At 40.3% G+C, this 13,080-nt stretch overlaps 1 protein-coding gene across 1 annotated transcript in view; it reads right to left on the reverse strand.

Annotated features, from left to right (window-relative positions):
• Window positions 1–13,080, reverse strand: part of NKAIN3 (sodium/potassium transporting ATPase interacting 3) — a 268,095-nt gene that overhangs the window by 23,092 nt on the left and 231,923 nt on the right. Inside the window, exon 5 of the mRNA XM_077751829.1 lies at window positions 5,500–5,560. Coding sequence (XP_077607955.1) covers window positions 5,500–5,560 — 61 coding nt within the window. The remainder of the gene's footprint in view (window positions 1–5,499; window positions 5,561–13,080) is intronic.

The following is a 13,080-nucleotide window of genomic DNA, read 5'->3' on the forward strand; positions in this document are numbered from 1 at the left end:
GAGAGGGAAATGGCCAGATTTGGGAAGAGACAGTTAAGCTGAGATTTACAGGATGTGTGTAGGTCAGTAAGTCAATAGGGGGAGGAGGCCTCTCTAAAAGAGTTTGGTGGATTTAGGAAAACAGAGGTGGTAGAGATGAAGAGACTAGAAAATATGGCTGTGGCTAGTCCCCAGTTAGGCTGAATTACAAAAGTCCTGATCTAGTGTAATAGGCAACAGTCTAGGCTCTACTTCATGATGTGTTTAGTACTGACTTCGGAGCTGGTTCCAGTAAAAAGGTTTCTCTATCTTGCCCCTGTGAAGAATCTCTACTTGATTCACTGGTTTGGGTATTTGGGTGTTTATGACGTTCTTCTTGAGAGATACTCTTTTTTTCCAACTTTATTGAGGTATAGTTGACTAATAAAATTGTGATGTATTTAAAGTTTCAACATGGTGGCTTGATATATATATACACTGTGAAAAGATTCTCACTACTGAGTCATTACAGAGGGAGACGGTCTTGATAACCTACCCAAGGAATGGAATTCTCTCTCTGAACCACAGCATGTACTTAGGACCTTATTCCACGTACTTGACCTTCCCATGTGTAGTGCTGGCTGAGGTCACCACCCTGCTGGGCCCAACTTTTTGATAGTGAGTCTGTTCCCTTGGCCAGATTTTGTAGTTGAAGTCACTCTGTGAGGCCATCTACCTTCCAAGTCCCTGTTTCTTCTGTGATATCTTGTCCAGGAATTGACGAACTCAGGCTCTTACGCTGATGTGGTATAGTGGAGGTTTAATCCATCTCCTTGGATCTTGACCTTCACAGTTACTAAAAATCCATCCAATTTTGTTAAAGAGATGCAGGGCCATCATTTGCCAAACATAAATATTTGTAAATGCATCAGGCATCCTACTAATTCTAAATTCTAAACATAAGTTAGTATCATTTCATCACATTTGAGAATCTTGGATTTTGAAATCCATCTTAAAAAATGAGTTGGTAGGCCAAGAAAATTTAACAATATAAATCAGCTATCATTTCTTTACTGCAAAGCATTTTCTAGGCTCTGGGATTAAATCAGAGGATAAAATAAAAATCCGGACCCTCACAGATCATCTGTTTGAGTAGGAAGTTTAGCTAGTTATTTTGTAGCTATATAACACTCTTCTCATCAAATTAGGGGAGCTGCTTCAGACTCGAAATCTAAACTGTGGTGAGGTTAGTTAGATACAACTCACCAGCTAGCTACCAAAAGAAATTTATCCTCTCTGAGCACCAGTAGATTCTTGATGGCTTATTGGACAAATGCTCTGACTCCTTTGAAATGTTGGTCATGACTGTGGGATCATTCCTGAGTCTCGGTCTCGGACTCACCAAATTCTCCTGCCCCTCCACCTCATATGTGGATATATTGCAAGACTCACAAAACAATGGACAGTTTTCTATTCTGATGACCGTCCAGGACTCCGCTGCTTTCTCTCCTTCCCCTGGTGCCTGACCTTTGGGTCACTCTTCTTCTCTAAGGCTTCTGCAAACATTACAAAGCCATGAAGGGAAACTGAGCGATTAACATTCAAACTACTCAACTGCCTTCCCCTTAGCTTCTTTAGTAAATTCTTGGAGATAGGTGTTGTGAAAATAAATAAAGGAAGAAGGAAGGTAAGAATTAAATTGATAGGGAGGACATTCTCACATAGGAATTTCATCTTCCACTTTTAAGAAAAAGAAGGAAGATCCTCCCCGCCCCAGCAACAGCGCACTAACCACCACGTATACTCAATGAGAAATGCTCTTTCTTTGTTTTTTTCCAATGAACTTTTGTTTAAAACAATCCTCCTTCATTTCCTCCTCTAACCTAATAACAGCCGGCTTTTCCTTTGTCTCTTTGGACTCACCTGTGCTGAGTCCCCATTGTTTGCTTGTCTTCAACTGCGATTCTTCCCCTATTACCAAAGAACTAATATGCTGATAACTGACTATTTTAAAGGTAGACAGGGTTATTTGTTTCCAGTTCACATCACTGTTATGCTAATATCACTATTCTCTTAAAAGGAATTTATGAGCAGACAGGCAAATATATGAACACTAGCCTGCAGGAAGCCTCAAGGACAGTAGAGATATGGAATGTTTTCCAAGAGTCATGCTTCCTTCCAATGAAAAGTTCCCCAAAAGTATACTAGCAAGGATCGGATGGTTGCATAACGAGTTATTTTGAGATTTTCAATGTAAATTATTGAACCTGCATCTGGGGGGATTCATTTCCTTTTCAAAAACTAACTCTTAGGGTTTTCAATATACTTTTCTCTCACTATTCAACATATATAACCCAGATTGGCCTTTGTGAGACCAAACAGATGTCCCAGCTGCAATTTGCAATTGCAACGATAATATATTGCAATAATAGCAGAGGCAGTCATGCTAGCAACGGATCCTCTGAAGAAGTCTGGTAATATTTATACAAGTTAATACTGTTTTTCGGCATCTTTTGCCTTGCCTCCACACTTCCTGGAATTGAAAACATTCTCTTTCACAAGTGTGACAAGATAGTAAGAAGCCTACAAGTTCATATTCAGCAATGGATGACTCACAAACGAGATGTCGACAGGTTTTGAGGCTTGCAGATTCCAAATATCCTGGTCTCACAAAAGGTTCACAGAGATGGATAGATATTCCAAAAAAGAAATAAAAATGAAGCAAGAGATATAAATAGGCTTTTTCATTGGATTGAATGATGGGAAATTCTGACCCTATCAAACAACATTCTTCCTTTTTTGAGCTTTTTATTTCATTGTCTTTGACCCGCAATCAGAGTCCTTATAAGAGATACAGTTAGCAGAAGAGGCCGAGAGGTAACCAAGAAGATGAGTGGCTGGAAATAAATGTTTCCGCAAGCATTTATTACCCCTCAGCAATGTCCATCAGCTGAAATGTTAGTCCCATAGAACCACTTAGGCAGTGCCGAGGAGAGAAGCGGGTGGCTGTTATTAATTTTTAAGGCTAGCTGACAGCTTTCAGTCCAAGAACAAAGCTTAACTTTGCATTCTGAATAATGCAGAAATTTTCATTAGTTAGAATAGGAATTGAAATGATAAATGATACATTGTCTGCCAAAATACTGTGACATTACATTATATATCTGCAGTCACCTTTCAGAATGAGCTTTCCAGAAGTATACTTAGACAGATTGGAAAGCTACCAGTATTGGTTTTTGTTTTTTTTTTTACTCTATGTTTAGATTTTGGAAAAACAAATCAAAAGACACATCTTTCTGACTGCGGGTTGGTAATGTCATATCCAAAGGGCAGTTCATTACTGCACCTAAAAGCTAAGTGTTGGCACAAATTGTGCTAGTCTATGAGATCATTGCAATTGATTTCCAGACATTTCTTTTTGCTCGCATCTGCCTTCTGAAGACTCTGGGACAATTTAATTACAATTGCACTTTTGATTTCTACTTCTTTCATAAAAAATGTAAAATTACACTCACTTGAGAACTATCAGCCTAAAACGTTTGTGATTGCTTTTCTCTGTCATCTTTCTTCCAGTAGATCATCATATCGAGTCAGCCTAGGGCATATTTTTTGTGTTTTAAGCACCCAAGACTTTTTCTGGCTCTAAGTTTTGTTTGACTTGATGGTAACACTATGTATTATATATAACTACTATATCCAGATGTCTGTTGATACCTTCATGTATGGCCCTAATAACAAACACTAGAATTAAACCATTAATAGAATAGGTTTCTAGCAGCTGCTTGAATGCCAGTTTGATGGGCATTAAAATAGCTGATTCAGAGATTTCTATAGAGAAACTTAAGCTAATAAAAGACACCAAAGTCAATGGAATTACAATATCTGCCAGTAGCAATACAATCCATATCCACTGACATTATTACTTTAAAAGAGCTGATGGAAGGTCAAAACTGTTTACCCAATTTAGATGAGCCTTTTCTTTCGCATGTCATTTTCTATTTCCAAGTTTTGCTTAAAATCACAAGCCCCAAGGAAAAGTCCTTTATGTATTTACTCTAAGATAAAAGACTATTGATTAATCTACCTTTTCTCACACAATAAGGTAGCATTAGCATCCTTTGAGAGCCTCAGCGAAGAGGACAAGAATATCTACTTCAACATACTTTATAAAGGATTCAGCTGGAATTTGTCAGTCAGGGTATCGTGTGTTTGAAGTTGCTTTGAAGTATTTATTCTAATAATTTGCTCTAGGTCTCCATTGCAGTTAAGATTGTTCAGGCTGCCCAGTAGTTTTTGGAGGTGACGCTGTGAGTTGGAAGCGCGCTGCTGATTTCCTGCGCGCTACCTTTGTCGGACTGCGGAGCTACCGACTTACTCCAGAAAGTACACTTTCAGAAGTGAACCTCACAGTGGGAAGTGTTGTCATCTGAACAGCACTTTTGAAATGTCAGAAACTTTCTGGTTTATCTAGTGTTACAAAAAAATCTCTGAGCCAGCATAAAAGATACGATGCAGTATGTTCACATATTTTCACTACCTGAGAGTTTAATCTCAGGGTCTAATATTTTTTTCCAGTTGGTTAAATAAATCCTCATTGTCAACTGGATTCCAGTTCATATACTGTGACCACATCTATTTGGTGGGAAGCATTTATCAGACTTCGGAGGTGTGTTCTAGAGAGAAGATATCATAGTTAGCTGGACACTTATCCTCATTTTTTTTTAAAGGGTCAACTTTATGACCCAGACAGTTTAACTATGATGATACAACTGAATCTTTGAGACGGGTGGGTGTGACTTCTGTGCCTAATAATAATTTATTTTAAAAAGCAAACTAAAATTTTCTTTGATATTACATGAGCTCATGACAGTTGTGCCAGAACTGCCTTACAGTAGCAGACACTCGATAAAGGCCACTTGTTGGCTTCTGTGGCTAAATCTTCACCCACATAACTTCAGGTCACATATGTCTTTTATTTCTTTGGTGGTATGCTGCTAACACATGACTCAGCTTTTTAGCATCCCATTAGTTAATTTTCAGGATTTCTTCTTTCAATTTGGGGTGCTTTTTTCATATCTCACCTGAAAGGTTGTCATTTCTAGTTTTTGTGGAGCATTTTATAAAATTTATATTCATATACTTCTTGCTAGAATGGATAGTATTGAGGTTATTGCTATTAGTCAGATTTCAAAACTCTGCAGCTAGCATACTTACAATTGACAATGGATAAACAATCCCTGGTATTCTGTTCGACGTTGTCTTTAGATCTCTGAAGAAAAGTTGCTAAGACATGATCTGACAGCCATCTGTAGGCTTCCAGTCTCTGGGCATCCTCACACACAGCTTGGTTTGAGGGTTTCAATACCTACGCTACCTTATTTGTGTGCAGTTCAGTTTGCAAACACTTGATTATAATTTTACCATGCTGCATCCCGTCATTTTAAATTCCAAATACAAAAGCATTCCTAGCCCTGTAATGATTAGCTTTGGAAGCTATATCTCATCCAAAAGAAATCCATAGGTAGCTACGATAGTACTTACAGGTGTCCTCTTCTTCCATGAAAATACTGATCACATAACAGGCATACACAAAGCCAACCAACTGCAAAAGAGGAGAAAGAATACTTTAAGAATGCATGCCAAATGTCCAGAATTAAAGAGCCTATATCATCCAATAAATGAATATAAAAATACATAGTAAAAATGTCAATGAATCTATAATAGGAAGAAATCTAGTTTTTAAATAATAGCTGTGATTTAAAAAATTTTTAAATCTTTATTCACTTTTGAACTAGAGAGAGACAGAATCCAAAGCAGGCTCCAGGCTCTGGACTGTCAGCACAGAGCCTAATGTGGGGCTTGAACCCATGAACCGCAAGATCATGATCTGAGCTGAAGTCGGATGCTTAACTGACTAAGCCACCCAGGCACCCCATAGCTGTGATTTTAAAGAGTTTTGCCATCTCTACTCAGTTACAATGGCTTTCTAAAACAGAACACAAAAGTGGGAGCATTTTTTTTAGACATTTCACTTGGATTTTGGTTTGGGATTTACAGTCCTTATATTTTAAAATCGCCACAGATTATTCAGATCATATATTTTTAAGTTTTGACTATTTAAAGAGCAATTTGTAGCAGCACTCATTATTACTACAACTATTTTAATACTTAATACCCATAAAAGGAATCAAAATATGCTAATTGTAAAGTAAATACCAATCATGTACTTAGTTGTTTGAAATGCTTTGAGAATATAATTCTATTTAAATACTAAAGTGTTTTGTTAATTATAGCATCAGAAAATACATTAACTTTTAGTTCATTAATCATATAATGACACAGAAGTAGTTTATACTTGGATACTAGTGGCTAAATAAATGCAGGTGCTAGAGTGTAGGCTTTCTCGTTTTTCATACTGCTTTCTGTACCTAGTATACTGAGAAGGCAATTTTATTTTAGGGAGCCAGAGACACTGCAGTTCCTGAGGGATAAACCTGTCAATGCAGCTAGTCTAGTCTAAAATTACTCTAAGTACTTTGCTGGAAGATAGATACCTCAATATTAGTTATATAGTCTTTTCTCTCTGTTGTTAAAGTCTATCCCCTCCTCCCTTTATAAAAAAAAAAAAAAAACAGTTGGAAAGAAACCTTCTCTGCTAGTCCCAGTGTCAAAAGCTGAAATTCCCAGTGCAGAGAACAGTCCATCTGGTGTTTGTGACTACCCTGTAGATTAGGACCTTGAACTTGGAATTCGCCTCCAGACTGGGCAGGATCAGGTTCTAGCTTTTCCTCACTTCCTGAGATGGATTTCCTCTCGCTCTTTCAGGAAAATGCAGAGAAAGTGGTGAGGTCAGAAGGCTCAAAACAGAGAGGTTCCAACCGAGGAAGAGATGACCAAAGAGCATCTGTTGCTGCTTGATGATTCTTTCATCAACGGGACTGTTGGAATGCTGCTTCTCCAGTTTGCGCATCACCTCACAGAATTCTGGTTGAGTTTGCTCATCTCCCTGTGGAAGACGTGCCTCAGCTTGGAAGTGTTTTGGAAGATGGTCATGTAACAGCCAGAAAGACTATTATAAAGAATTGGCAGCTCCTTTAGCAGTTCCCGGTTGAGCTCTTTAGACACAATCTGGGCTTTGATGAACTCTTCCTCAGCCTTGGCCATACTAACCTCATCCGTCTTTTCTGTATTCTGCATACCTCCAGGTGGCACTGAGCACTGCCACAGTCCATGAGTTTCCAACCCACTTGGCGATTCTCTCTTTCATCTCCCTGAAGTGGGCTCCATAGCATTCCATAGTCCTCAAAGTCTCTTCAGCTCTTTTCTCTTCAAAGTCTTCCCAAAGGAGATCGTTCTTTCCTACAATGGGCATTGGTTTCTCGTGACTATCTCCATCACTGTTGTAGACCCCTGGTAGGGTCTCTGACACTTCCTTTGAGTTTCACGCATCACTTTGACTGCACTAAAGATATTCTTTAGGTCCTTCTATAGCCTGAGGCCATCTGCTAGATTACTAGTTTAGTATAAAAAGATTTAACTCAGGGATAGCCAGATGGCAGAGATGCATGAGGCAAGGTAGGGGAAAAAGTACAGAGCGTCCGTGCTCCTCAAGGGCACCACTCTCCCCAAAACCCCAAGTGTTCACCAACCCGGTCCCATAGACATTCTTTCATTGAGACAAAAGAGAGTAAGCTCATCTGAATAATTTTTCCAGAAGACCCTTTTTACTTAAGTTTTATTATCTTATATTTATTCCCTGTAGTTGTAGGGCTATGTATTATGCTAAAAATATAGGGTTAACTATGTTTTCTGAAAAGATTCATTGTCTCTGTACTGAAGAGAACTGGCCAATATATTTATTTCTTTCCCAAATGAGTCTTTTGACTGATGGAAAGTAAGATCGGGATCTTAATTCTAGTTACAGCGCACTATCTTTCCTCATTCAGTGAAGTTTTATTCCTGATGAAATGAGAGAATACCGAGTTTTAAAAGAAAAGATAAATGCGTGGCAACAAAAAATCTGTCAAATTCAATTATTCACTAATGGGCCTTAATAATATCTTGATAGACGACAAGAAAGGAATTTTGGCTAGGTAATTGAAATATACAGTACCATTAGCTGGGAACAGTAAGATAAAGACGTGCCATCCTAGAAATATTAGCTCTTTCTCCAGGCCCTCAAACAGAAATTGCCAGCCTTAATCTCAATATTACAACAAATGAATTAATTAGCATATATCCGTTTACTTTTGCTTTATTGATGGGCACACTCATAAAATATTTATTCCAAAAATTACTTTTGCTATCGTGATTAACCAAACTGCTGCTTAATTAATAATATTATTCTCATGAGAACCTGTCTAGACATCATGTTAATCACCAATTTGTTGATGGCTTAGTGTTGTGTAGTTCTTGGTTTCCCAGAATATGAGTTGAAATAGTCCCTGTGGCTTTCTGCTTATCTCCAAGAAATGGAATAACAGGCATTCTTGCCAACAGCAGAGATATGCTCAGTAAATAACACCAGGATTGTGCTGATTATGTCTGCTTTTAATAAAGTTTTGAAGGAGTCAGTCATTTTAAAGACACTTTTCTTTTCCATTAAAGCTATCCATCTCTACGGTTATTAACATTAATACGATTTTCTCCTATGTATTGTAAATTCTGACTGCATAAAGTCCATTTTTTTTTTTTTTTTTTTGGTGTAGTAAACGAATGCAAATGGCTTACGACTAGATTCCAATACCGCTTCTTGTGGGAGGGATTGATTAGTTTTTGCAAGTAGGATTTGGATTATGCAATGGCTTCGTTTTGCTCTGCAGGCCTTGTATAAGGATTGCAGGATTAGGTTTCACATTTGTAGAAACTAGGATGACAGCCACTGGCTGTGTGTCTTGCTACTTGTGAATCTTAGAATAAATCAAAGAAATGGGGCATCTCTAAAAGCATGAGTGTCTTAAGGTGCAACAAACGGATGAGAAGAGCTCATCTAAGAAACTCAGAAGAGCTTGTACAGGCCCTGCCTTACTCAGGTGAAAGAATCAGTGGGGGTTGAAGGAAGCCGAAGGATCCTTGAACGAAAATAACTCCCCAACTACTTTTCTGGATTTCCCGGAATTCACACCAATGTTTAAGCATTAATGTTTAAGAGGTTCCTTAAGGAATGAGAGAAGCTTCTCTATTTAGCACCAGGCTCTAAAATGTTCTTTGTTAGTCGATTTTTCCTCAATTCCACAATGACTCTATAAAGGTCTTGGCGAAAGCCCCCTGCAGGAGGCAGGCAGAGGCTAACACACTTCACTCTGTTTAGAGCTTTATGCTTATGAAAGTCATTAAGTTGAACACTTGCAAATTCTATGTGTAATCTGAAAGCTTCTATGTAACTTAATTTTTTATTTGGGTTTTTTAATTTGGGTTAAGATGTGAAGTTACTCGTAAAGGAAAGCATAGCTACCTAACATCAAGAACTGCAGGATTTGGGATTTTACTCTATAAGCTAACGAGTCAGCCTGTTACTGTTTCATTGATGCTGGGTCGGAGACAAAGGACTTTATTACTCATAGCTCAGCAGCCAGCGTGAGCTTCATATCTCTGCCACATCCCCCTTAGGCCATTGTATTCAATGGGAATAAGCTTTTCCTTAAATCATGATCCACAGTTTGGGGAAATAAAGAACAAAGATTATTTGCCTGGCCAATCACACATCACTTTTATCTGCTTCCAAGCCCTCAAAAATCCTGCCTCTACTTGGCTTTCAAGGCTTATGCCCTACTCTTCTCTGCCAGAAGCTGTGCTCCAACTCCCCGAGCACACCCTATTCTTCGCTTGCCCGTCACCCCCTAACCTGTTCTCACACCTCTGCTTGCACAGCCCCTCTCATCCCTTACATCCTGTTGTAAATGTCACTCTCTTTGATCTCTGGAGTGGATACACCTCTAGTCTGAACTCTCAGTACTTCGTTCTTACATCCCTAATGGCAATTCCCAGTACTGCTTTGTGTTAAAGCTATGTGCTCATTTGTTACCCTCACAGTAGGTCCTTGAAGTCAGGACCCTTCTGAGATAGCTGATGCCAAGTCCACATCTTCAGAATCCTGCCCTGGTTCCTTTAGGAAGAAGATGTACTCCTTCCACGACGTAGGCACGGCCTCATGTTCTTCGATTAAGGCATATGTTATCTAACTTATTTGCATGTCTGTCTCCGCTACCACGCTCTCACAGGGTGAGAACTTTTTCTCAACTTCACTTTGCATTCCTGAAACTTAGCATTTTGCTTAGTACAAAGAAGGTACTTACTAAACGTTTCTGAGCAAGCAAATGACGCGAAGCACTGTATTTCAAAAGCAAAGTGTGGGAGAGAAATGAGTATGGCTGGACCGAGGCAGGTGATTTTCAGAATTCCAGCAATTGGCAACCCTGAAATTCCCACAGGGGTCACCCTGTCATGCGGTCAAAGTAAAAGCCAACTCTGTGTGCATCAACACCTGGGGTCTTGATTTGATAAGGCCCATAGATTTCTCGGTTTTGCTGTGATAACGTCTGTGTCACACAATGAACACCAGAACAAGGCAATGACTGTACCACCTTAGACAGATGGATGGAACCTAAACATTTAGAAAGAAAAAGGAGATTAGGCTATTTTCACTTATGAGTTAACTATTGGGTGGGTTTACATGAAACCAAACAGTTAAAGTATATTGAAAGTAGCTCATGTATTCCTGAATACACGCTGCTTCCTTTAGCAGGGAGAGGAGAAAGAAATACGACGGAGTAAGAATTTCTCAGCCACTTGACTGAAGAGACATAGTGGTTTTCGTGAAGTATAGCAATGCTCCAATTCTCATAGCAAGCCGGAATTCAGTACGCCCTGGTGCCGTCGTGTCGTCATGCCGTCATTCAGTGTGACCAGACACAGAACTCAGGGTTGGTTACCACTTTGGGAATCTTCTGACTCTCCTAGGAGTGAGGTGGAACTCCGTACCACGGTTCACCCTCAGTTTGGGACTGGACAGCAGGCATATCCTTCCTTTCTAGGGAGTGACCAAAACACCTTGAGACTGAAGAACAGGCAGCTGGTGGACAGTCTCATCTCACAGTGCTGTGTGGACACATTTGTTTCTCTACGACTCCCAGGAGGGCCTTTTTGTGCAACTATCATCCACGTCCATCTGTTTTCTCTTGCATGCCCAACAGAACAGAAGTCTAGGATCTTAGGATCCTCAGGGGAAGACGTTGCAGGAGGGACCGGCTTTTTATTTATATGGATCACTCTGGGAAGAGTGTGAATCCTAGCGAGCCCTAACCTATTTGTTTTTAATCAGGCTGCTCATACTTTTCCTTCAGGAATCCAGAATTAGAGTTATGTCTGTTTATGGAAGTGTCCTATGCCAAGCGAAGCCTGAAATTATTTGAAGACATTTGGTTCAATCTCCTAAGAGTCCCCACTGGCAGGCTGGGCTCCAAATGAATCAATGAATATGGAAATAAGTTGTTTTCTCCACGATGACCATAAAAATGCACAACGGCAACAGCATCGCGTTTATTTGGGCTTTGGGGATTTATTGCCCTTACGTGCACGGGAAGCACTTGTGTAGACAGTCAAAATGGAAAACTAATGGGTTGCTGGCTTTTACCAAGGAAGATAAGCCTTTTAATGACATACTTTTGTGATGCAGACGCTCTGCACAAGCCAGCTCAGCAATATCATAGAGGACACAAATGTTACTCTGATTTGCAAAGAGCATTGTTGTCAGATAGTGCATTTCTGGTGGCAAGTTGTTGAGGAACAAGAGCATTGTTTAAACACAAACAAACAAACAAACAAATGTACCTATTCAAGTAGATCATTTCATCTAGGATGTTTCTAAATGTCCACTGCCAATTCAGTAATTCTTCGATGGTATCAATGGTAATTCTTCAATTGAATAGTTGGGTAGGGTTTTAGTACCTGAGTGTTAGGAGGTAATTTGAAGAAAACTTTCTATTAAGGAAAATTTCATGTAGTCTTACCTGTTTTACAATCCTAAATGTAAACTAAAGCTGAATTTTTAAGTATGGAAGATTAACATGAATGTAGCTTGGTGATAAAGGGTTGTTTCTGTGACAGGTCTGGGGTGAGCGTACATGTCTTCCGGCTCTGTGGACTTATAAATAAGCCAGGGTTCATGGAGCTCTGCTTCCTCCGCACTTGACCTTTTAAATGGAATCAGGGTCAGGAGAAGGGAGTAAAGCTGGTCTTGGGCAGGAGCCCTCCTCTCCACCTATGTCCACGCAGAATGGCCTCAAACTTCCTATATGTCCTTCTGTCCCCTGTTCCCATCTTGAGCCGCTGACTTCAGTCTCTGGCAACTCAAACCTCTTGTTCCCATGACTCAGTCTGGATCTTCTATCTGGGTTTCTAGAACATACTGAGTCTTTCTGTGCCCTTTTCATGTTGGGGTGCCCTCAGGGTCTCAGGAGAGACATTTCTCCAGATGCACCCTCGGATCAGGCTTGCCACAGACCACATAACGCAACAGTGGGATGTCTGTCTTCAAATAGACGTGTGTTGAGAATTGAGACCCCTAGGGCACCCAGCGGAAGGCAGCGGGTGGCAGAGCAGCTGTGCTCTGAGCCCCGTGTTTAGTCGGCCGGGCGCTGCCCTGTAGGCATATTGGTCCGTATGTGTATCCGCTGTTCGTCTGCTTCTCGCCGAGGGGCTGCTCAGCCACCAATGAAGCTATGTACAAATGGCTAAGTCTGGAGCCCTGTCTATTGTGGACACGGCTCCAGGCATCCGGCGGCAGGTACGCAACCTCAGCAGACTGCTTAGCCCGCTGTTGCGAATGGAGCTGTGTGTGGGAATCCAGAGTCTGTAGATCTCAGGACAGGCACTTCTCTGCTCATATGTGACGGTGCAATTTGAGGAGAGAGGTTTCGCAATATGGAAACCTGCTTCTCTGTAATTAGACCAGGTTTACACAGGCTTCTTATTTTGTTTGAGGCATATAGCTGACAGCCCCGTAGTGAAATGTCCAAGATGCACTTGGCTGAATTAGCAGATGGAGGCAATTCCACCTCCTCAGAAGGAGACTGATGATGCTATGGCCCAGATCTGAGACGGCCTCAGGGAATTCTGTGTGAG

Source organism: Crocuta crocuta, unplaced genomic scaffold, assembly GCF_008692635.1.
Source record: "Crocuta crocuta isolate KB4526 unplaced genomic scaffold, BGI_CrCroc_1.0 scaffold20, whole genome shotgun sequence".
In the NCBI taxonomy this organism is placed as follows: domain Eukaryota; kingdom Metazoa; phylum Chordata; class Mammalia; order Carnivora; family Hyaenidae; genus Crocuta; species Crocuta crocuta.